The 25,706-nt window shown below is 35.1% G+C and overlaps 4 protein-coding genes across 4 annotated transcripts; 1 reads left to right on the top strand and 3 right to left on the bottom strand.

Moving 5' to 3' along the window:
• Positions 1 to 5,184: 5,184 nt before the first annotated feature.
• On the bottom strand, positions 5,185 to 7,244 carry LOC130978836 (protein FAR1-RELATED SEQUENCE 5-like). The gene is made up of 4 exons (XM_057902275.1): positions 6,591 to 7,244; positions 6,455 to 6,545; positions 5,346 to 6,337; positions 5,185 to 5,232 (listed from the first exon to the last, which is right to left on the bottom strand). The coding sequence occupies exons 1-4, from the start codon at positions 7,242 to 7,244 to the stop codon at positions 5,185 to 5,187; spliced, it is 1,785 nt and encodes a 594-aa protein (XP_057758258.1).
• A 5,425-nt stretch (positions 7,245 to 12,669) lies between these two features.
• On the bottom strand, positions 12,670 to 13,846 carry LOC130978820 (uncharacterized). Its single transcript, XM_057902274.1, has 2 exons — positions 13,472 to 13,846; positions 12,670 to 13,392 (listed from the first exon to the last, which is right to left on the bottom strand). Exons 1-2 carry the CDS (start codon positions 13,844 to 13,846, stop codon positions 12,670 to 12,672), a joined length of 1,098 nt encoding a protein of 365 aa, XP_057758257.1.
• A 4,903-nt stretch (positions 13,847 to 18,749) lies between these two features.
• On the top strand, positions 18,750 to 20,163 carry LOC130978804 (protein MAIN-LIKE 1-like). Its single transcript, XM_057902273.1, has 2 exons — positions 18,750 to 18,821; positions 19,480 to 20,163. The coding sequence occupies exons 1-2, from the start codon at positions 18,750 to 18,752 to the stop codon at positions 20,161 to 20,163; spliced, it is 756 nt and encodes a 251-aa protein (XP_057758256.1).
• A 58-nt stretch (positions 20,164 to 20,221) lies between these two features.
• Positions 20,222 to 21,672, bottom strand: LOC130978788 (uncharacterized). The gene is made up of 2 exons (XM_057902271.1): positions 20,302 to 21,672; positions 20,222 to 20,260 (listed from the first exon to the last, which is right to left on the bottom strand). Exons 1-2 carry the CDS (start codon positions 21,670 to 21,672, stop codon positions 20,222 to 20,224), a joined length of 1,410 nt encoding a protein of 469 aa, XP_057758254.1.
• Positions 21,673 to 25,706: the final 4,034 nt, after the last annotated feature.

The raw sequence follows: 25,706 nt of genomic DNA, 5'->3' as shown, positions 1-25,706 counted from the left end.
TTCCACGTTAGAGTTCACGTTAACTAAGTTAACGTGACTCTTAACATGGCTCATTGCCATATCTTGGAGCGTTAGTGGTGTTCACGTTTACCACTAACGTTGGAGCTTTCTTTGTCTCCACGTTAACTACTACGTTAACCTAGTTAACGTGGCAATTAACGTGGGCTTATGATGGCTTCGCAGGCATTATTGGTGATCACTTTTCTCATTAACGTTGCAAGCTCTTCCCCATTCCACGTTAGTGGTTACGTTAACTAGGTTAACGTGGCTACTAACGTGGTTCTTCCTTGCTTCCTTTGTCCTAAAATCAAGCAAATAATGTGCATCAAAGCTCTAGTCAAAGTTATGAGATTATGCATCATCAATTTGTCATTCAATTCTTGCAAAATCCTCATGAAATCATGTGAAATTCACAATAGTTGCTTGAATCAAGGTGTGAGTATATTTTCATCCAAAACTTGCCTTATTCTCTAAGAAAATGCATGAAACTACCTTAAAATAGTAAAGAAAAGGTCAGTGAAACTGGCCTAGATGCCCTAGCATCAATGAGCACATGTTAAGTGACTCAAAATCTGAAGTTGTTTTATATTTTTTAATATAGGCTGCAATAGTAGAGCACATTTTAAAAAGTGACATCTACAACGAATGTAAACTTGAGATGAAAGAAAACATGCGCAGATAGAGAATTCATGCTCCAAGAGGAATCCCTAATCGACATCAAAGGTATCATCACTTTTACAAAATACAATAAATGGATTGTATGTTGTTGTTAACATAAAATGTATCATGTCATTTCTACAAATTATTTTTCTCATTTCAATTCCTTTTTCTGTTATTATTGTTGTGCAGCCGTGATTCTCCATCATGGGTTCTTCAATGGATGAATTTGGAACATGCATTTGATGCCCAATGCTCTGAAGTTCATGTGGTATGATCTGGTCACTTAAAAACTGCATTTGTGAATACGTATTACCAATGTTGTCATAGATTTGGCTATAAGTGATTTTTTATTTTTGCAGTTAGATGAAAATGGCACACGGATGTACACTACAATGCAATTATTTCATGGACGATTCAATGAACTCAAAACTGAAATAGCTCCACTTGTTCAAGAGTTTTAGAGCATGCATGCAGAGGACGATGATTACTAAAATGTCGTGTGCATCATATTTATGTCTTTGCTTTGTTAACTACATGGAATGACACTTATAATTTCTTTCTTATTTTTGTTTTTTGGAGCTGTGTTGTCAATTAGGATTGTGAATTCATGACACTAATGCTTTAAATAGTTTATTCGGTAGTGTATTGTTTATGGCTATATTCCATAACAAATTTCAACATCTTTATATTGATATGATTATTAAATTGCTATCTTTAGGTTTGCAATTTAAATAACTTATTTACATATACTAGTAAATTATTTAAGATAAATATTTAGTTAACTTATTAATTCTTGTAATTTTATTACATTTTTAATATATTCAATACAGTTTACAAATTTTATAATTGGAGTTTTATGTTAACAAAAAACATATAATTAAACTTTTTATAAGTATATTTCTAAATTGCAATAAAATATTAAAATATTTAATTTTAAATTATTTGATAATGCACATTATGACGACTTAAGAATAGTTATAATTGGTGAGTACATGAATTAAGAATTAAACTTTTTATAAATATATTTCTAAATTGCAATAAAATACTAAAATATTTAATTTTAAACTATTTGATAATGCAATTTTTGACAATTTAAGAATAATTATAATCGTGGAGTACATGAATTAAGAATAATTATAAAAAGTAATTTTGGTCTCTATAATATTAAAATTCTAGTCTCGTCAATATATATATATAATTGGCAAGTATGAATGAAATATTTTTTGTTCCATTCATTGACTACTTATATTGTTTTATTCATGTTTTATAAATAATATAACAATTTAACATATTTTGGCGGTATTCTCTCACATTACGTCATATAACATGAGAATATCAATTGTTTTTTATTCATATGAAATATTAGTTAGCACTATTTTTTAATAAAATCAATCTTGTATATTAGAAAACTATTACATGAGATTTTCTTTTTTTTCTTTCATTAAAATTTTTCTATTCAACCTTTCTTTTTTATTTTTGGTTAGTTGGACAAATCATTTTAAACTGAGTGCCCACACGAAGGGATAAAGAAAATAGGTCAGGAAGCAAGGAAAAAAAATACGAAAAAAAACTAGGCTTCCCATTCTTCTCCCTGCAACAACGGTGTGCATCTCTCTTCTTAATATAACTAGAATGAGACCCGCGCGATGCGCAGGACGATAAATTAATGATAGTATATAATAAATATTAAAAATTGGTATATTTTGTAGAAATAAATTTAATATGTGTAAATTGAAGTTAAATTTAAAAGGTGTTTTATTTTAAATAATTTGTAGTACAAAAGATTTAAATGTTGGAGTTGTACAAAGTAACATTTTTATTTGGTGGTTTGATTTTTGTATTTGTTTTAGTTGATGGACTTAGTCATCTTATATGGCGCTCGTCCTCCTTTTTTTAGTTGGTAGTTAGAGTTGGTGCTTTCTTCTTTTTGTCGTAGGTTCTTGTGAAGACATGTTCTTTATGAATTGTTGAGTTTGATGCACTTTCTATTGTGTTATTTGGTTCCATCTTTATATGTATGTTCTTCTTCTGAAGATGTGTCTTGAATTTGTATGGTTTTCTTTCTCCTTAATCTCTTGATGGGGTGGTGCTTCAATGTCATTATTTTTCTGAAATGTCATTAGATTTAAAGTAGTTGTGTCCAATAAGTTTTTTGTGTCGCCATCAAATAGTACAAAAGTTGTTGTAACACTTTGATCTAAAACCTTTAATTGAATTTTGAATCTAAAATAAGTATTGGGCTAACAACTAATAATTTGATAAATGAGATTATGAAAAATATATAGAGTTACCTTATTGTTGGATATTGTGGTATTTGATTACATGTGCCACGCAAATGTAGTTGTTTCTTTTTTATATATACTTTCTTCTGACACTTTTTACATTTAACACAATTTCATCCTAATTTGTCATCAATTTCGTTTATAGTTGCTAAAATTGTGAAGATCTTTTCCTATTCCAATATTCAATTTATGTTATCATTAGGTATATGGTATTTGAGTAAGTATGAATGTATGATGCATGTTGTAATTTTTTTTTTGTCATACCTGATCATCAGATTCTCATTACATGGCCATTAGATCTAATCGTTATGCTCTTGAAAGAATGATGCTCTATTGAGTAAGTTTGAGATATGCAGTTCGAAAATAAATTTTTTGTGCTAAATTTAATGTTATGTGAAGAAATAGTGATAAGAGACTTATATATGTAGTTTAAATGGTATGGAATTTAAATACTTATAACGTAAAATTTATTATGATTAATAATATTATGACATTTGTAATATGGATGTTTGTTACCGTGAGTTATTTATAAAAATTAATAAATTAATTGTTACGGTTATAAATTTATTGTATTGTTTATAACGGTAAGATATAATAAATATAGGAATATGAATTCAATGTATTTGGAGGTTACAAATTTATTAGATTCTATTTTTTAGTTTTTTATTTGTATATTTTATTTTTTTGCTGATTTGAAAATAATAGTTGATTTGGCGAGAATTGAGTGATTGATTTTAAAGTTGTGCCAAATAATAATTATTCTAAAGTTGGCAATGCAATTGACGTAGTTAATGACCTAAACTTATGGAGTTGCGGTCAACATAATTATTGTAATAATTATATATTTAGATTTATATCCATGCATGATACATCTTATATGTACAAATATACTCAATAAAAGCTAAAAGTTAAATATTTTTAGTAAAAAAAAAGAAAATAGTTAATTAGTGTTTTGAGGTAAACATGCATGCATGATGCATCTTATATACTACAAATGTATCTAATATGAAAATGTATGTCTAATATCATATATTTTTTAGTTTCGTTTTTATACTCTTTTAATAATTTGTGTTTTTTTTAGTTTTTAAATATTCTTTTCAAAATTTATATTGGTAAAATAAAATAGAATTTGTTAATAATAAGTAAAAACTACAATAATAGTTCTTTGTACCTAGTGTTACTTATAAAAATTAAAATAATTTTTTTTACCAAACATACAGAGACTCGAACTGGCGACCAATATGAAAGACTATGCTATTTGAGATATAACTCATTGGCAAAAATTAAAATGATTATAATAAACATAATTATAATAATAAAATATAATTTTTATTTTTTAAACTTTTAATTTATAAATTAATTGTTGCGGTTATAAATTTATTGTATTGTTTATAGCGGTAAGATATAATAAATATAGGAATATGAATTCAATATATTTAGAGGTTACAAATTTATTGTATTCTATTTTTTAGTTTTTTATTTGTATATTTTTTTTTGGCTGATTTGAAAATAGTAGTTGATTTTGCAAGAATTGAGTGGTTGATTCTAAAGTTGTGCCAAGTAAGCAATATTGCTGACATGGCATTAGTAGGAAAAAAGAAATGTTTCAAAAGTAATGTGGTACATTCTTATGTATCTACTTTTATATATTAAGAATAGATTAGTTGATGTTACCAATTATGATTGTATAAATAAAATCATGGAGTTCTTATTTTATGTTTTTTTTGTTTCATTCATAGGAATTCTCTATCATTGATTTTTCATATGTTTATTTATTTTACTTTGCAGCTAATTTCATGATGATTAAATCAGCTTCCTACAATAAGTTTATGCAACATTATATCAGATTTTATAATAATTTTTTATCATCTACCTATTTATATACATATTTAGCCAAATTTGGCACATCATACATGATAGTGACAAATTGTCTTATATATTTCAAACACTTTTCATAATTAAAAATATCATACTCCTAAACCAAGTCACATTCTCAAATAGCAAAACAAAGCAAAAAAAGGAAATCTATGATCTCTATTTCCATATATAATAATAATAATAATAATAATAAGTCTTCCCATAACAACTTAATTGATTGTCCTAAATTAAAATCGACTATTAAGAATAAACGAAAGAAACAGTAATAATTTATAGTTTAGTTAGTAACTGCATATTCCCCTAATCAACTATCAAAATTAATCACGAATAAAACAACATCTAATCCCAAAGTTCACCACCATTCTTAAGTTTCGTATTCCACATTATCCATGCATTCACCATCATAAATTGCCTACAACCACCGAAATTTTATATCAATAACACTTTAAATTAGCACCATGGAGCAGTTCCAATATCAAGTGAGTGAATAAAAAATAAAATTATATATCATTTTTGTCCACTTACATCAGTTTGACGGGTAGAGCTACCTTGTGTACTGAAAGCATTTTCATTGCGTTTTGAGCAAGAAGTTTTATTATGACCAGGTTTCTTGCAATTACTGCAACGTTGGGGCTTTTTCCGACCACTATGCCTTTTAGGATTGGTACCACCTCTCAGTCTAGGTTTCGAAGGCGTGTTCCCTTCATCTAGTGCTTTGTATGAGCTATAAAGATCAAGCATAAGATCCCTTGCTTCATAGAACCTCTCTGTAGTAGCACATGCAACCTCTGACATCATCTTAGCACACTCATTAAGGATACAAAGTCGACTGTTGGCTTGTAATTCGCTTGTAAAACTACTTGACTCAGACATAGATTCTTTTGCTTTCTTAGTCCATCTTTGCAACACTAGACATTTAGGGATTTTGCGCACATCCCTACGGACCAATACAGAGATAATGTGTTCACAGAGAATACCGAATGATTCCATACGCATGCATGAACAAGTAATTGCGTTACCATTATCCACCCACTCAACCTCCCACACCTTTGTTGGTGGTTTGGCATACCTACAAACATAATAAATTCCACTATTGTCTCTTGTTTGGTAATCCACGACTCTCATTGCACCCAACGGAACAAGAATAGACCTGAATAAAAAGAATACCTCCCTTGTGTAAGTATCAGCAGCACACATCTCAAGGGGTTCAATACAAGTTTGTATAACTGGAACTCCACAAGCAGATTCATATTCAGCATAAAATTCCCTAAACCGCATATGGCCCAACATTCGTTGGAAGTGCTCAATAAACTCGGATAAGTCATAATGAGGCTTAGTGTACTTCCCAATCAATGAATGCAAACCCTCGCAGCGTGATGTAGTCCTAAATCCAGCAAAGAACTTCCCTCGGATGTAACATGTTGCCCATGATCGACGTTTCTCATAAATTTCATTTAGCCATTCTTTTTCCTCAACCCCAAATTCCTCTACCAATATTTGCCACTTGTTACGGAACACTGGAATCTCGTAATCTCATAACATACAATCCCTAAACTTAGATGTGAAACGAGGACTACACATATTTGTAGTTGCATTACGCAGGAGATGCCAAGCACACAATCTGTGGTGAGTACCAGGGAATACTTCCTCAATCACATTTTTCATTGCCCTTGCCCCATCAGTTATCACAGAGGATGGGGCTCTACCATTTATTGCCTCCAAAAACTGTTGCAACACCTATATATAAGTCTCATCCGTCTCATCTGTTACAATGCATGCAGCAAAGACAATAGTTTGGTTGTGATGGTTGACACCTATGAACACAACAAAAGGACACCTATATTTATTCTTGTTGTATGTAGCATCAAATGCAACAACATCTCCAAACAATTCATAGTCCTCTCTACATAAACCATCACACCAAAAGAGATTTAGTAACCTTCCATCCGTCACCCGAAGCTCTTCGTAGTATAAAGATTTATCGTTTGCAGCCATCCCCTCCAAATAATTTAATGCTCTACCCACATCCTCTGAAATCTCACGCCTCGCCTTAGCTATTTGATTGTACATGTCTCTGGGGCCATAGTTCAACTTGTCAAAACCACCACTTTGACTTGCTAGCAAAGCATAAATCTGGGATGTGCTAATCCCCGACTTGCGCATGTTGTTCATGAGTGCAATTTCGGCTTTGGACATACTCCTATGAGCTGGCAATAACCTGCTCAACCGGCCTTCCAATAGTTCGTGATTATGAACATTTGAAAATCGGGTCACATGCCATCTTCCAGTTACCCCTACAAACTTGACTAGGAATTGAGCTTCGCACCCAGTTCTTGTCTCGATCTTTGGTTCCCTTTTTCTATTTGGCAAAGTGTACCACTTCTCTAATCGATATCCTTGCCGAAAACACACAAATCTCTGCATGTAGGTCTCGTCGTTTGAGTTCTTTTAGTTTTTGTCTTTTCTTGCACTGAAACCTTGACTCTTTGCAAATCTGTTGTAAAATTCAAAAGCAATGGCTACGGTTCCAAAGTGAAACTTGTCAACTTCAACCTCACCAATTCTTAAAAAGTCAAGTTTCAATAAATCCTCAATTGAATCCAATCCATATGCATCATCATTATCATAATTTGTCAATTCTGCAAAAATCTCCTCACCGTCTAACTCATCACCCAACTCTTCTTCCTGTTGTAACTCATCTAAGTATGACTCATCACCAGGATACTTCTCATCATAAAAAATACTATCCTCATGCTCATACTCACATTCATCCATGATCTCGTCCTCTCCCATCAATGACATTTGCAAGGAAATAATCTGAACATAAATAATACTGTCATAAAAATTTAGAACTGAGTACTAAGTACTCCAAGACAAAATGCTTAGGATAAAGCTCCTAAAATTAGACTTACAAATAAAGAAATACAACACCAAAATATGTATGTTATTTATTTTTTCCTAGTAAATTAAATACTACACAATGATAATTAGGCATAAATTATTAACAAGTCTTAATAATAAGTTCATATCAGTCTACATAACATTATTTATACAGAAAAAAATTATTTATTAAATGACTAAAATTTATTATAAAAAAAGTCACATGTCTCAAACTCAAAGAAAAGCAATCAAACAAAAAAAAGAGTACAAAATTTCCATTACAAAAAATGCATAGTTTAAACAATTTTGAATCTATTCAATTAACAAATTTGCAAATTTAGCAATCATGAATAAATATCATATCATCACAATAGCTTACAACAACAATGGTTATGTGCCAGTTAAAAATCATTTTAAGTTTTAATTTTTATTTACATACTAGGAGAACAAAATTCAACATAACAGATATCACCATATAATAACCACAAATCAATAGCAATATCACATTTAAAGTAGCATCAATTTGCAAGCAAAAAAATCTTAACATGCATTACTATCAAAATATTATGAACTAGTATCAACCAAGACAAATTGTCAAATTCCAAAATAAAGTAAGTATAAAACGAGTAAATGGGTATTATAATACATAAAAATTGATTTAACAATATTTAAAAATAAAAAAGCAGTCCATTGAAAAATTATTACACTTTTTTTAAATCAAAGAAGGTAAAATTCAAATTTTTGCAGTGAATTAAAAGCAAGAAAAAATCATGGAGGATAGTGTTTACCTGTAGTAATAATAGCACGCAGACAAAGCCACCTGTGACGGGACAACAACAAAGTTCAGAAGAAGAACAGGCGTCGGTTCAACAGGCCTTCGAGATGCAAAACGGCAGATATGGAACCCAATTTTGAACCTCGATGACGGCAAAAAGACGATCAGCAGTGTCTTGTCGATGCTCTGGATGACCATGGAAGTATCACGACCGGAGAAGAAAGCGCGCCAGGTATTGTAGTGGCACAGCAGTGGTCAGAAACTGGCGGCGGCTTGGAACTCTCTTGACAGAGCGGCAGGGATTTTGAACCTTGAGGTTATTAGGGAGGCATCAACATACTGGTTGAAAAAGAAGAAGATTCACGGTTCAGATTTCTTATTGTGTCTGGGTCGGGTGGGTTTGAATTTTTTTTCTTGGGCTTTGCCTTTGTAAAAAAAAAGGGTTAAACTTAAAATAATTATTAATTATATTATTAATAATGTAAAGGAGTTTCAAAACTCCAAACATGAAGGGAGTATTGTAACATCCACCTAGAAACTCATTTATAAACTTATCCCTTCTCGTCAAAAATGGCGACTCTATTTTCATAGGGTGAGTATTGCTTAAAATAGGTGCAGTGTAAGCAAATGCTTTATTAAATATGTTGCTATTATTAGGATGAATAGGATCGGATTGGATTTGATTAAAATTTTGATTCGGTCTGTGTAACGACCTAATTCCCAGTAAGTCATGATCATACCAGAAATCAAGTGTCACCAACTTGTTCACATGAAACCTTTACTATGTATTATTAAGCATGTAATCGGGTTAGCGTACTATCGAGTTTTGGATAAACTTTTATAAGAAAACTTGCAAGGACAACTAATTAAACATACACAAGCATAAGCATATAGGTACTGTTGTACATATATGTATGTATATATGTATATGTATATATATATATATATATCCTGAGTTAGCATAAGGGTTAAACTTAAAATAATTATTAATTATATTATTAATAATGTAAAGGAGTTTCAAAACTCCAAACATGAAGGGAGTATTGTAACATCCACCTAGAAACTCATTTATAAACTTATCCCTTCTCGTCAAAAATGGCGACTCTATTTTCATAGGGTGAGTATTGCTTAAAATAGGTGCAGTGTAAGCAAATGCTTTATTAAATATGTTGCTATTATTAGGATGAATAGGATCGGATTGGATTTGATTAAAATTTTGATTCGGTCTGTGTAACGACCTAATTCCCAGTAAGTCATGATCATACCAGAAATCAAGTGTCACCAACTTGTTCACATGAAACCTTTACTATGTATTATTAAGCATGTAATCGGGTTAGCGTACTATCGAGTTTTGGATAAACTTTTATAAGAAAACTTGCAAGGACAACTAATTAAACATACACAAGCATAAGCATATAGGTACTGTTGTACATATATGTATGTATATATGTATATGTATATGTATATATATATATATACATATATATATATATATGTATATATATATATCCTGAGTTAGCATACAACCCTTCAGAAATACTACTATGTACAACCCAACACTCCGAGCCCTAGTCCATATAGAAAACCCCTAAACTGGCACCCGAACTAGCCTAGTCCACTATGTACACCCTACTCTCTCAGTGAGTCTGACCAAAAGTGAGAGATTAACACAAAGGCTAGGCTAACACAAAAAAAAATATCAAAAGGCACAACCGCAGCTCCCAGGACTCAACTGTCATCGTCAGAGGATATCAGAACCACATCAGAACACTCCTTAGGATCCTCGTCCTTGTCATCGGAAATCTCTATAATCTCGGGAGGGGCACTGGCACTCGTGCTACTGGTCTGACCAGCACTCGCCGGTCCACTAATAGAGGCGGTGAGCGGCTCCTCAGAAGATGGCTCGGATGAAGATACTGAGATCTGCTCCACGGGGATGTCCTCCTCCGGTACAGGCTCTGGAAAATGCTCCTCCATGGGCTCAGGCTCAGGGTCCGCCTGATCCGCAAGCTGATCGGGATGCTGGTGAGGCACCGGCCCATCATGAAACGGGTGAAATGGAGCATCTGGGTGGAGCCACTGCAGTGGAAACTCATAGGGCATGTCGGGGTTAAACTGTGGAGTGTCAATCGGGTGATGGAAAGGATGATCACGCAGAATGTACATACGAGTCCTAATCTCCGTAGCTACTACATAAAACCTATGCTGTACAATATCCTCGTATATATAGGAAGGGTCCATCTCGTAAAATATAACTCCGGTCTCCATCTGAAGGGGAGGAAGAGAAGGGGTAAGAATTGGGGGGTTCTTAGTAGGGTCGAGGGTGGTTAGTTTAGTCAGGATTACCACAGTTCAAGTAATTCACAACGAAATATCTAGTCACCACAATTCAGAATAACATTAAAGAATGTATAAACACGAGAAGACAATCACAAACAATTTTACAATGTCAAGTAAAATGCAAATGCGCAACAAGAATGATGCATGTCTATTCCTAACGCAGGCCATGAGCTCATGTGTCGGTTGCCTACCCACTCCCGACATTACCCGGGCACGAGTCCCAGATATGGTTTTCCAGATGCATTAGTGTGCTTATAAGTCGTACGGCTAGGCCGCATACAGTGTGACTTTCCAAATCAATAAGCGTACATCTGGAAAACGGTTCTCAGTGTGTGGGCGTCCCCACTTTACATTTGGCACTAAGGCCCAAACAATGTCACATCTGCTCTCCTGTGGCAATAATTTTTGAATAAAAACTCAAAATAGCATTTTCCTTTCAAAACTTAGTTTATAATAATAAACATAACCTCAGTATTTTTGTAAAAATATAATGACATCCTTTAAAATAAAATTTCCAAACTAATATCCTGTCCTTCAATGAGACCGAAAACCTGTTTTATTTTTATCAAAATATTAACTTAAAAATTTATCCATTCTCGAGCTGACTAAACACAACTTCATCAAAATATCAATATATCAACAAAATTCAATATGAAATGCAATCAAATTTCAATAACACTCAATCCAAACATCAATTTACTTTCAAATATCATTTAGTCGGTGAAAATTTATCAAAACCCTACCTTCGTACGTAATCGAAATACTCGAAACTCTAGAGAAACTTTCTGACCGTGCTGCTGAAGGAAAAAACGTCCGGAATCCTCCGTGCCTCCTAGAACTCCAGTTGGCCAAGCTCAAGGGGTAGGAGAGCTACGTCACCGTCGATTTCCACCAGACAAAAGTAACGCCAACACGTAGAGGAGGAAGATACGAACACTTTTACCAGATTGGATTTTTTATTGGAGTTGCGGATCGCAAGTAATCGAAGTTGGAAACTCACGGTTCCATGGTTTCGTTCTCTTCTCTCTCTCACGGTGTTTCTCTCTCTCTTTTTTTTTCTTTCGTTCATTCGGTGATATGAAAGAGATGAATGTGATTAAAGGCTAAGGGTATTGAATGAGAATTTTGTGATACTAAAACTCATTAGGTGTCAAAGTGTTATATATATACAAGCCACGTTTCCTTTCTTTTTGTTTCTTAATTGACTTGTTCATGATTTAAAAGAAAGAATGGATTAGTGCTGAAGCATTTATTAAGAAAAGGGTTAGGTGTCATGAAAAAGGACATACCTCATTGGTTATATATATATATATATATATAAAAGAAAGAAGTAACTAATAATAATAATAATAATAATAATAATAACTATAAAAGATTAACTTAATTTTTGCCTATCAAAATAGTTTTTAATAAATAGTTCAAACTAATAAAATAAGTTATATTTAAATTAAACTTCAATAATCATAAAATTTTATTTAATTATCTTTGTTAAAAAAAATAGATTTCTTAAAAACAAAATCTCAATATAATATGATAACTTATAAATAACTAATTACTTAATTTTCAAAAAAATCCGAGATGTTATATCTTACCCACCTTACAAAAATTTTCGTCCTCGAAAATTGCTATAAACGAAAATTTGCATCCTAAAAGGAAATTTTGCCCTCAACATTTTCTTTACTTGTAAGCAGGTGCGAGTAAACGTTCTTATCATATTTTCTAGTCCTTAGGTATGTTGTGTGTCCTCATCTCGTCTCAACTTACGTATAGCAGTTAAAGAAATACAAGAATGTGACGCACCAGAAACATAAAGTGCAGTTAAGGAGCGAGTCTTAACACAATACTGACCTTGGGTCAGGGAGTTCGAGTACGAGCATCTTCAGTCATCATTGTAAATACTCTTCCTGGCTGCTGAGATTTAGCTGAATCTTGAGCAATCTTCTTCTCACAATTCCTCGCTATGTGTCCAGGCATACCACAAAAATAACAAACGCTCGAACCCAATCGACATGGATTCCTACCATGGTTCTTCCCACACTGATTACAAACAAGGTTTGTTAGTGCTGGCTGTGGTCGCTTTCCAGTATCTCGTCCTTGCCTATCGATATTGTCACGAGCAGGAAGATTACTAACTTGCTGATTCCCATAAGAAAGTGTCCTATTCATTTTAAAGTTCCTTCCCTGAGGGGCTATATACCGATTAAAATTTTTCGGAGGTAATTCTTGACGACTCATCTTTGCTGCCACCACCTTCTTGGTACAGTCTTCCACCAACTGACTCCTATTGACAAGCTCTGCAAAATTTCGTATTTGCAGTGGTACCAACGAGTGCATTAGTTCTTCGCAGAGTCCTCCTTCGTACTTCAAACACTTCCATTCCTCAAAATCATCTGGGTTTCCCTGACAGATCTTAGAGAATCGGCACAAATCCTCAAATTTCCGAGTATATTCTGCTACTGACATATTCCCCTGCGTCAACTGCATCAGTTCCATTTCTTTAGCATCACGAACAGTTCTAGGGAAGTACTTTTTGTAAAATTCCTCCTTAAAAGTATCCCAGTCAATCTCTTCCACCACCTGCCTTAACAAGCGTTGCACTCCATGCCACCAGTGTTCAGCTTCTCCCTCCAGCATATAGGTTGCAAATTCCACGTACTGTCTCCTCTGGTACATGTTGTGCTCGCAATGACTTCTCAATACCACGGAACCAATTGTCATCTTCAGTTGCAACAAGCGTCCCCTTAAACTTGGGCGGATTTACCTTCAGAAAGGTTGCCAGTGTCATAGGGTTATCGTGGTTTCCGATACCTTCATTATCATTACCGTCTCCACCACGCTCACCATTGCATCCTCCGTTACGATCTCCCTTCCTCTCCCCTAAACGGTCAATTGCTCGCGTAGTAGAAGTTGCCGTTTCACGCACAGCCTCAGCCATGGTGTTCATTGCAGCTATAAAAGCATCTGCACCCCTCATCGGTTTCTCTGCATGGTTTGCACCACGCCTACCACGTCCTCGTCCCCGTGCAGCCATCAAGATTCTGTGCACACCCAACATGTAATATTAAGGTGATCAGTCTTAACATTTCAGGCAAAGTGTGAATAGTCTCTAAAATGGAAACACAGTGACAATCATGCAATTCATATCACAACGATATCCTATGTGCATGAGACACAACTCAGAGAATGCAATGAAGCATGATTCAGTCCATATCCCCAGGCTTTAATAGGAACGAACTGCTCTGATACCAAGTTGTAACGACCCAATTCCCAGTAAGTCATGATCATACCAGAAATCAAGTGTCACCAACTTGTTCACATGAAACCTTTACTATGTATTATTAAGCCTGTAATCGGGTTAGCGTACTATCGAGTTTTGGATAAACTTTTATAAGAAAACTTGCAAGGACAACTAATTAAACATACACAAGCATAAGCATATAGGTACTGTCGTACATATATATATATATATATATATATATATATATATATATATATATATATATATATATATATATCCTGAGTTAGCATACAACCCTTCAGAAATACTACTATGTACAACCCAACACTCCGGGCCCTGGTCCATATAGAAAATCCCTAAACTGGCACCCGAACTAGCCTAGTCCACTATGTACACCCTACTCTCTCAGTGAGTCTGACCAAAAGTGAGAGATTAACACAAAGGCTAGGCTAACACAAAAAAAAACTATCAAAAGGCATAACCGCAGCTCCCAGGACTCAACTGTTATCGTCAGAGGAGATCACAACCACATCAGAACACTCCTCAGGATCCTCGTCCTCGTCATCGAAAATCTCTATAATCTCGGGAGGGGCACTGGCACTCGTGCTACTGGTCTGACCAGCACTCGCTGGTCCACTAATAGAGGCGGTGAACGGCTCCTCAGAAGATGGCTCGGATGAAGATACTGAGATCTGCTCCACGGGGATGTCCTCGTCTGGTACAGGCTCTGGAAAATGCTCTTCCATGGGCTCAGGCTCAGGGTCTGCCTGATCCGCAGGCTGATCGGGATGCTGGTGAGGCACCAGCCCATCATGAAACGGGTGAAATGGAGCATCTGGGTGGAGCCACTGCAGTGGGAAATCATAGGGCATGTCGGGGTTAAACTGTGGAGTGTCAATCGGGTGATGGAAAGGATGATCACGCAGAATGTACATACGAGTCCTAATCTCCGCAGCTACTACATAAAACCTTTGCTGTACAATATCCTCGTATATATAGGGAGGGTCCATCTCGTAAAATATAACTCCGGTCTCCATCTAAAGGGGAGGAAGAGAAGGGGTAAGAACTGGGGGGTTCTTAGTAGGGTCGAGGGTGGTTAGTTTAGTCAGGATTACCACAGTTCAAGTAATTCACAACGAAATATCTAGTCACCACAATTCAGAATAACATTAAAGAATGTATAAACACGAGAAGACAATCACAAACAATTTCACAATGTCAAGTAAAATGCAAATGCCCAACAAGAATGATGCATGTCTATTCCTAACGCAGGCCATGAGCTCATGTGTCGGTTGCCTACCCGCTCCCGACATTACCCGGGCACGAGTCCCAGATATGGTTTTCCAGATGCATCAGTGTGCTTATAAGTCGTACGGCTAGGCCGCATACAGTGTGACTTTCCAAATCAATAAGCGTACATCTGGAAAACGGTTCTCAGTGTGTGGGCGTCCCCACTTTACATTTGGCACTAAGGCCCAAACAATGTCACATCTGCTCTCCTGTGGCGATAATTTTTGAATAAAAACTCAAAATAGCATTTTCCTTTCAAAACTTAGTTTATAATAATAAACATAACCTCAGTCTTTTTATAAAAATATAATGACATCCTTTAAAATAAAATTTCCAAACTAATATCTTGTCTTTCAACGAGACCGAAAACCTGTTTTATTTTTATCAAAATATTAACTTAAAAATTTATCCATTCTCGAGCTGACTAAACACAACTTCATCAAAATATCAATATATCAACAAAATTCAATATGAAATGCAATCAAATTTCAATAACACTCAATCCAAACATCAATTTACTTTCAAATATCATTTAGTCGGTGAAAATTTATCAAAACCCTACCTTCGTACGTAATCGAAATACTCGAAACTCTAGAGAAACTTTCTGACCGTGCTGTTGAAGGAAAAAACGTCCGGAATCCTCCGTGCCTCCTAGAACTCCAGTTGGCCAAGCTCAAGGGGTAGGGGAGCTACGTCACCGTCGATTTTCACTGGACAAAAGTAACGCCAACACGTAGAGGAGGAAGATACGAACACTTTTACCATATTAGATTTTTTATTGGAGTTGCGGATCGCAAGTAATCGAAGTTGGAAACTCATGGTTCCATGGTTTTGTTCTCTTCTCTCTCTCACGGTGTTTCTCTCTCTTTTTTTTTCTTTCGTTCATTCGGTGATATCAAAGAGATGAATATGATTAAAGGCTAAGGGTATTGAATGAGAATTTTGTGATACTAAAACTCATTAGGCGTCAAAGTGTTATATATATACAAACCACATTTCCTTTCTTTTTGTTTCTTAATTGATTTGTTCATAATTTAAAAGAAAGAATGGATTAGTGCTGAAGCATTTATTAAGAAAAGGGTTAGGTGTCATGAAAAAGGACATACCTCATTGGTTATATATATAAATAAAAGAAAGAAGTAACTAATAAATAATAATAATAATAATAATAATAATAATAATAATAATAATAATAATAATAATAATAATAATAATAATAATAATAACTATAAAAAATTAACTTAATTTTTGCCTATCAAAATAGTTTTTAATAAATAGTTCAAACTAATAAAATAAGTTATATTTAAATTAAACTTCAATAATCATAAAATTTTATTTAATTATCTTTGTTAAAAAAAATAGATTTCTTAAAAATAAAATCTCAATATAATATAATAACTTATAAATAACTAATTACTTAATTTTCAAAATAATCCGAGATATTATAGTCTGCATTAAAATTATTGGATTGGATCAGATCTAATATCCACAGTTTTTAAACTTGAATCCGATTTTAGATTGGATATCGGATCACAAAATACAAAAATATTTTTAAAGGTTTAATTTTATTAAAAAATATCAATAAAATTTATTTTTTTCTTTTAAAAATTTTTATTCTTAAAATAATATTAAATATACTTTTCTTAAATAATAAATTAAAATAATACAATATAATAACTATTAACTGAAATAAAACATAAAAAAATATTTACTTATTTATTTTTTTATTTTTGTGGATACGTGGATATGCAGATCGGATATGTGGATATCTACACAAAATCCACAATTCGATTCTATTAGCGTGCAGATCCGATCCGATAATCTTGCGGATCTGATCCATATCCGTAATTTTAGAATCAAATTCGAATAAATACTACAGATATTCAGATCGGATCTAATCCATGAACACTCATGGTCCTATTAAGATAATTTCATCCCAATAAATTAAAGGCATGAAAGTAATTTCAATGATGTATTTATGCTTTCTTTCTCGTGCTCTATTTTGTTCAGATATATAAGTACAAGAAAATAAATACTGAATTCCTTCCTAAGCAAGTAATTCAAAAAAAAAGTTCTAGATATATTTACATCCATGGTCAGATTGTAGAACTTTAACTTTGTGACAAGTGAGATTTTTTATTAAAGATTTAAACTATTTAAAAGCTTATAGAACTTGCCATTTATTAACAGAAAGAAAAATACAAACACAACGTGAATAAGCATCAATAAATATCACATAATACTATGAAATCAAATTTAAGTTGAAATCATAGGGGAAGAGTCCCAAACATCAGAATAGAGATGTTTTCATAACAATATTTTTGCTTAAATAATAATAATAATAATAATAATAATAATAATAATAATAGCACCTAAGTCTCTGACTCGTGTTATGATAATACATCATATTACTTTGGACTTGAGTTGAAAGAATCTTCCGTAGCAACCAAGCTAGCTAGCAGCCAGCTCTTTTGTATCTAAGTATCCTGATTTATTGGAGATTATTAGCTTCCGGGTCATGATTCTTAGTCCTCGTCAACATTTTCTCTTGGTATATATACAGAGCAAATCAAAGGAAATGATACAAGTCATTATTACATTACAATCTAGCACGCTAATTGGGACTCAAATAGATATAGGAAATAATTAGCTAGGAACTAATTCAAAGTACCGATGTTTATGAATTTGGATAAATACTTGAGTACGAAAAAAAATTATTGATGGAGCAGCATACACTCATACAGTAGTCCAAGCACTATATATATATATACGCGATTTTAATGATTGATGAAGATCTTCTTTTTGGGATGATGGATTGATGGGCTATCACCTACCCTCACTTTTTTAAAGTAGGTTTTATCAGATACTTCGACACATGTGCCAGCTCCAGCTCGATCATCTAAATTTTCTCGTGAATCCATATATATATATAAAAGAACATAAAATCTCGGGTAAAAAACCCAAATAAGCCAAGGAGAGTTCTAAATTATCCAAATCAGCCAAATCAAAAATCCATACTTGAATCCACCAGGACGAATTATTATAAGATTCGAATTATACTCTCACATAATTCGAATTGACATAATTCGAATTATACACATGCAACAACATGAAGTAATTCGAAACAACTCGTCTCGAATTATACCTAACTAATTCGAATTTAGTTAACTCGAATTACTAGGAGAAGTGCACTTTAGAGGAGTTCGAATCTAGTTGATTCGAATTAGGTGAAAATAGATATGCATAGTAATTCGAATCAAGTTGATTCGAATTACAAGGGTTTCGGCTATAAAAGGAGTTCGAACCAAGTTCATTCGAATCACTTTCTCATTCTCCAACCCCACCAAATCCCAAAGAAAAAGACTAACGTTCGGTACGAGTAAGACCAGAGCGGCTTTTTTTGTCGATGGGGGACGATCCGGGAAGGCTATATCGTTTGGATGGAGTAGCTCATATCGCCGGTGTGATCAACGACGAGGTTAGTGGTTTATGAAAGCGGTTTATGATAACGTTATTTGTTAATGGTTTTTGATAATGGTTTATGTTACTGTTAGTGGTTTAGGATAGTGGTGTAGGCTAGTGGTTTTTGTTAATGGTTTTTTATAGCGGTTTATTTAAGTGTTAGCGGTGTAAGCAAGTGGTTTAGGCCAGTAGTTTTTTTTAGTGGTATTTGAAATTGTTTTTTGTAAGCGGTTTGTGTTAATGGTTTTGGATAGTGGTTTTAGTGATGGTTAGCGGTTTGGGGTCGTGGTTTAGGTTGGTGGTGTAGGACAGTGGTTTTTGTTAATGGTTTTTTATAGCGGTTTATTTTAGTGTTAGCGGTTTAAGCAAGCGGTTTAGGCCAGTGGTTTTTGTTAGTGATTTTTGTACTCGGTTTTTGTTAACGGTTTTGGATAGTGGTTTCAGTGATGGTTAGCGGTTAATGGTAGTGGTTTATGATAAATGTGAAAATGCATCTGTTTTTGTTAATGGTATTTGCACGTGGTTTGAGTGAGCGGTTTGTGTATAAAATGTTGGTCGTTTGTTTCATATATCTTTTACCCATCACGATTTATTTTCTGGTTCCTTATGAAATATATTGTATATGTTAGCGGTTTGTGCATATGTTCTAATTATGCGGTTTATGTACTGGCCAGCCTCGTCGTTGCATATCCAGCGTTAGGCGGCAGCAGGGGATGCGTCTTGATGAGAGGTACGTTCCGTACTTGCAGATGGCCGGATTGTACCATCTTGCGAGACTGAACGACAGATGGTTCCAACTAGACGAGCCCCTAGTCAGCGCATTCGTCGAGAGGTGGCGGCCTGAGACGCACACCTTCCACATGCCGTTCGGAGAGTGCACCATCACGCTTCAGGACGTCGCATACCAGCTGGGGTTGCCAGTCGACGGGGATTACGTTAGTGGCTGCCTGACAGACTTCCACCTTTACATTGAGGGTGGGAGACCTGCTTGGCAGTGGTTCCATGAGTTGCTCGGTGTTTTACCTCCCGAGAACCAGGTGCAGAAATTCGCAGTCAACTGCACCTGTTTTCAGGAGACATTTGCAGAGTGTCCAGACGGGGTTGATGAGGAGACAGTTAGGCGCTTTGCCCGGGCCTATATCATGATGTTATTGGGCACGCAGCTGTTTGCCGACAAGTCCGTCAATCGTATACACATCAGATGGCTACCTTATGTTGCTCGGCTTGAGGAGATGGGTCGCTACAGTTGGGGGTCGGCGGCACTAGCATGGTTGTACAGGTGCATGTGCCGAGTCACCAACAGACATGTGGTGAAGTTAGCTGGCCCTTTACAGTTACTACAGTCTTGGATCTTCTAGAGGTTTCCCAATGGCGACTAGCAACGTTCCCCCATACTTCCCATATAGATGGGTGCCATCAATACTGACCAAAGGCTTGCAATGACGGAATGCCTGACTACAAGGGGGGAAAGTCCAGAACAGCCTATGAAAATAAACCTGAGACTCGTCAACCTGTCCCCCAACTAGAATAGGGCAAGTCCTGATGACGGCTACAGTGCCAGGCATCGTCAGCTGAACTCCTAAATCCCACCTAGGAAGCTCATTGTACGACTCGTCCCAGTCCCCATATATGACGGCAACGGCCTTCTGCTTCGCCATCCATATCCTCCTGTACGTTGGCCTGAACCCAAAGTGTGCGGCCGTGGCATTTTGAAGCACCTTGATGTTCACAGCTGCATCAGCCCTAACCATCGGCATAATGAAGGTGGATATGACATGGTAGTCCAGACTCCTATGGTCGCTGGAGATGGAGCTGGCGAGACATGTATGCGGTCCGTTGTATCGCTTCACTTCCCAGATACCCTTCCGCTGTCGGAGACTCAACCGAATCAGCCATATGCAACCATTCCCAAACTCAGAACACTTTCCCACATACCTGCAGTAGTCAGACTCAACAACCTTGTACTGGACCCCTCGGCGGATACTGTACGTCTTCACACTCAACAGCGCCTCATCTTTATCCTGAAATTGTTGGCCAACCTGGAACTCGTTCATACCGGCAGACCCCTCGGTATCTCTAGCGCCATATCCTGAGGGCTGCAGAGCATTTTCGTCCTGCCACATGGCATCCAGGTCCAACGAGGAAAAATGGGGTGGATACTGCTGTGTGCCAGAACTAGATCCACCTGTAGCCCTTCTCGAAACAGTAGTTCCAACATCATCGCCGCTTTCATCAGCAATCATATCCGGCTCCACGTCATCGTCATCTGGATCCTCAAACAAACCATCACCTACACCAGCCGGTGTGGGACAATGTACCTCGGTGGGAATATGTTCCCCATACCGAACCTCGTCTCCAACATTGCCGCTCAGATCAACAGCAAACGAAGGGGACGCAACAGGCTGCATCGGTGGCTCATACACAGGAGCAGAGGATGAAGCAACAGCAGGTCTCGAGCTCGAGCCGGCAACCACGGCTATAGTATTGGCATTCCGGTTCGAACCACTCGAGCTAGATACCACATCAACCAACTTTGCCAACAACTCTGGTGTCCTTACCTCGGGAAACTGCCTACGACAAAGAAACATAACCTGCAAGTCCTCGTCACTACCGATTGTGGAACAATCAAACTTCACGGTGTCATGGAGCACCGCTGTTGGAATGCGGTAGAAAAACTTCTTGACCCTTTTAACTCCTTCAAGACCAAGCTTCTCCAGCACAGAGCTAACAAGAGCATCGTAGGTGGTTGTTGGCGTCACGATAATACATAGGGGATCCTTATCAGTGAACTTCACGCCAGACCGAGTTTTTCTCTTAATCGACCCTCTGTAATGTACCAGAACTAGGAAACTCTCCTCACTAGCCATCTCCCCTCTTTGTTGAGAGCATCATGAGTTCACAGCATATATATACAGCTCTGGTTCGCACTATATATATATAATTCGAAACAAATTGTTTCGAATTATGTTGTATCACAAGCTAACCTAGTAATTCGAATTAACTAAATTCGAATTAGTTAAGTATAATTCGAAACAAGTTGTTTCGAGTTACGTTATTTTGTTTCCTCCCTAGTAATTCGAATTAATTCAATTCGAATTACGTTAAATCATTGCATGCACATAATTCGAATTATATCAATTCGAATTACTTGATAGTGTAATTCGAATCTTATTGATTCGAATTATATAATAATTCGTCCTGGTGGATTCTGGTGTTGATTTTTGATTTGGCTGATTTGGGTAATTTGGAGCTCTCCTTGGCTTATTTAGGTTTTTTACCCTAAAATCTCTTAATAAATTAATAAATCCCAAGCAATGTTATCATGATATATTCTAAATTTCTAGTAATAAATCATGTAAGGGATAAAAATATATTGTAACTAAAAATAGTTAATTCAGTCTATTAAATGGGTGGGATATTCTAACTACATACTTAGTTTGAATATTACTTAAAAAGATCAGATCAAAAAAATATCCAAGACTTTTAAGTAGAATTATAATTTAATTTGAGTTAAAGTTTTAATCTAAGAAAGTAAAAAATTTTAATAAATAATATCTTTTATACCATAATTTTAACAATAGAATTCTAAAATAGTTAGAGTGTTGGATGTAAGAGTTTTAGATCGAACTAATATATATCGTTTATGTTAGAAAAACAAACAACCTCAGAAATATCCAAGTAACCTTAGAAACACAATTGTCTCATTTCCATATGCGAAACTGTTTATGTTAGAATGTCATTTAATGAAACTATTCGATTTGGTTCTAATAATATTTAAATTTGGATGTCCTTAACAAAACAAATCATTTAGAGAAACTTCCTCTCTCATCTACGAAAAAAGCACATTCGTGAATTCATTATCATCCTAGTTATCAAGAAAAAAGACCTTCAAATAAAAAGCTATTTCTACTACACTTACTGGCTGATATATGATAAATCTGAGAATGATGGAGATTTGGATAGTTGCCTACATGGCTACATGTGTATTATGGCTGACTATAAGTCAGACCAAGAGGTAACGACATTTGAAAATTTTTATTTGGTGTGCTTTAAGTAGATGGATTGACTCACAATCAACTCAATATCATTAACTTCTGTGACAAAGATTACAGTGTTATTTTTTATATTGATTAATGTGAGGTCATTAACAAAGCAAATGGTTTTATTGTTCTAACTATTCATGTAATGTCCCAAATTTTTTTTACTACCGTACCCTCTAATTTTATTAAAATTCTTAAATTACCCTTATTCCTTTTTCCCAAACTTAACCCTAATTTTTGTCCATACTAAACCTCTTCTAACACACACACAGCTGAGAAGGAAAGAAGGAAAAACAGAGAGGGGAAACGGAGGAGGAGAAGAAAGGAAGAAGAGGGGGAAGGAGGATGACGCCGGTTAGGGCCACACTGTTGTTGCTGTCGCCATGGCTGAGGGGAGCCCGAGGAGAGAGAAGAGAATGCATGAGGAAGAGAGAGTCGTGACGAAAGAGGAGGGAGGTTTCGTCGCCGTCACTGCCGGAGCCTAGCCGCCGCCGTTGAAGCTAGCTTCGCCGTCATCAAACCACTATGCCACCGAGGAGGCTGGAGAGAGAGAGAGAGAGGGACTTTGCGAAGGGGAAAGGAGAACGTGGCAGAGCTTGTCGCCGGAAAAAGGGGTACCGGTGGTGCATGTTGTCGCTGCTACTGTCGTTGCTAGGGAAGGAGTTCACCATCGAGTTGCACGCGGCTACTAGTAAAGTTCCCTCCGCTTCCTGTTTAAGCATCCTACCAGAGCTTATGTTGCCGTTACTGTTGAAGTGCCTTTATTCTGTTCTAGGTCATTTCCTTTAACTTGCCTCGTTTTCACTTTTGTTCTGCTACTATTCCATTTATGCTACCTTATTTCCGTTCTGTTCTGTTTCAGCCGCTATAGCTGTGATTATTGCAACGTTGCTGCGGGATTAGTCTGAGTTGTTGCCATCACTGTGTTCTTTCAATCTATCCTATTCCAACCATCCTCATCTTTTAATTTGGCACTCCGGATTTGGTCTTTTCGGTCCTTCAGGACCAAGTTGTAAGTATGCTTTACATTTATAATTATTTGGCTTTACATCTATAATTATTTTAATATATGCTGCCTGAATTTATGACTATACTTACAAGTTATTAACAAAGGATTTGAATTTGATTTTAATAATGGATTTATTTGAACTAAATATTATTTTTGTGAAATTCAAATTTTTAATATGTACATGAGACTATATACATGTTTGATGAAGTTTTGTATTATTTTAGAATATTTGATTTTATTGAATATGTGTTTTTGAAACATTAAAATATTGTAAATACTCACTCATATACTATGAATTTGTAAAGTATATTTGACATTTCATATGATTGAAAAGGATTTTTGATAAGAGAGTATTATTTGATTTGATTTGATACTGTATATATTTGAAAGATCAAAGATTGGTTGTATTTGAAATTATATGTTTTGAATTGGTTTGGGAGGTTCGTATTAAAAAACCGTAGTTAACGGCAGTTATGACGTTAACCTAGATGTATCTGGCTCAGACCTCAGCTAGCAGGGGCGTTGCTAGCCTAACGTGTAGGCCACACGTTGGATCTGTTATTCCGTACGGACACGCTAGAGGAAAGGGCTACCCTTAGAGGTGGAGCCGCCCAAGTGTGGACTATTTGATTTGATTTCTGTATGAGAACTCCCTTATTGATTCACTTATTCATATAAATTATTATTTTTTAACTAAAATTATTTTCATAATAATGTTTAGATGGTCTCATGTGAATTATAAATGTACTGTCTAGTCATTGATTTGCAAAAATCACTCCTTTTTTTTAAAAAAATATTTTTCAGGAAAAAGTATTTGATTATGTGAGTCTTTCTATTCAAGAGTAATAATCTGTAATGGGTTCTATTCCTTGTTGAGTTCTTAGGCATCATCTGCTCCATATGTCACAAGCAGGATCCATCTATATTTATTTATTTTATTTTTGTTCAATTATGTAATTATTCATTCTAAAAAGTTTAAATTCATCAAAAATTATTTGTAACATTTTTATTTATCTTATATTCGAATCTGTTAGGCTTGCTAGGGAACTCTTTTTCCTGAGTGCCAGTCATGACTCATTTTGGGCTGTGACAACTCAAAGGGTAGACAACATTATGTGTTGTACCTTTGAGGTCCTTTAAAACCAATATGTGAGGTACTTGACCTCAATGATTAAAACAATTTTTTTTGTCACAAGAAGCTTGGTTATACTCACATCAAAATCATTTCTAAGCTATCTTAGAAAGAGTTTGTGAAAGATCTTTTCAAAATTTGCAATGAATAAGATTTCACATATGATTATTGTGAGAAGGGAAAACAGACCAAAGCATCTTTTAAAAGCATTAATGATGTGAATACTTTATGGCCTTTTGAACCTTTACATCTTGATCTATTCGGCTCTACCAAAAAAAACAAGTCTGAATGAAAAAAGATATGCTTTTTTGTGATTGTTGATTATTTTTCTTAGTTCATAAGGATGAAGCATTTCAAACTTTTGTTGAAGTCATTAAGAAAGTCCAGAACAAAAGAGAGTTGCATTCTCAACTATTAGATCAGATCATGGTGGTGAGTTTGTGACATGTCATATTCAGTGCAGAATCTTTATAAAACTAGTCCTTAAATTTACACCTTATGTGATTTGAAAAGGAAGAAATTCCAAAATTTCTTAATTTTATATTTTTGGATCACACTGCTTTATAAGGGACAAGCTTGTAAGATTTGATCCCAAATTCGATGATAGTGTATTATTAAAATGTTCACAAGTGCCTAAAGCTTATAGAGTATACCTCTGTGGTGAAGAAACTATGAATGTGAAGTTTAAGTAGTTTGAAAATGATCTCAAGACAAATCTGA

The sequence above is a fragment of the Arachis stenosperma genome, chromosome 1, assembly GCF_014773155.1.
Source record: "Arachis stenosperma cultivar V10309 chromosome 1, arast.V10309.gnm1.PFL2, whole genome shotgun sequence".
In the NCBI taxonomy this organism is placed as follows: Eukaryota; Viridiplantae; Streptophyta; class Magnoliopsida; order Fabales; family Fabaceae; genus Arachis; species Arachis stenosperma.
This window is presented reverse-complemented; position numbering and strand designations above follow the sequence as displayed.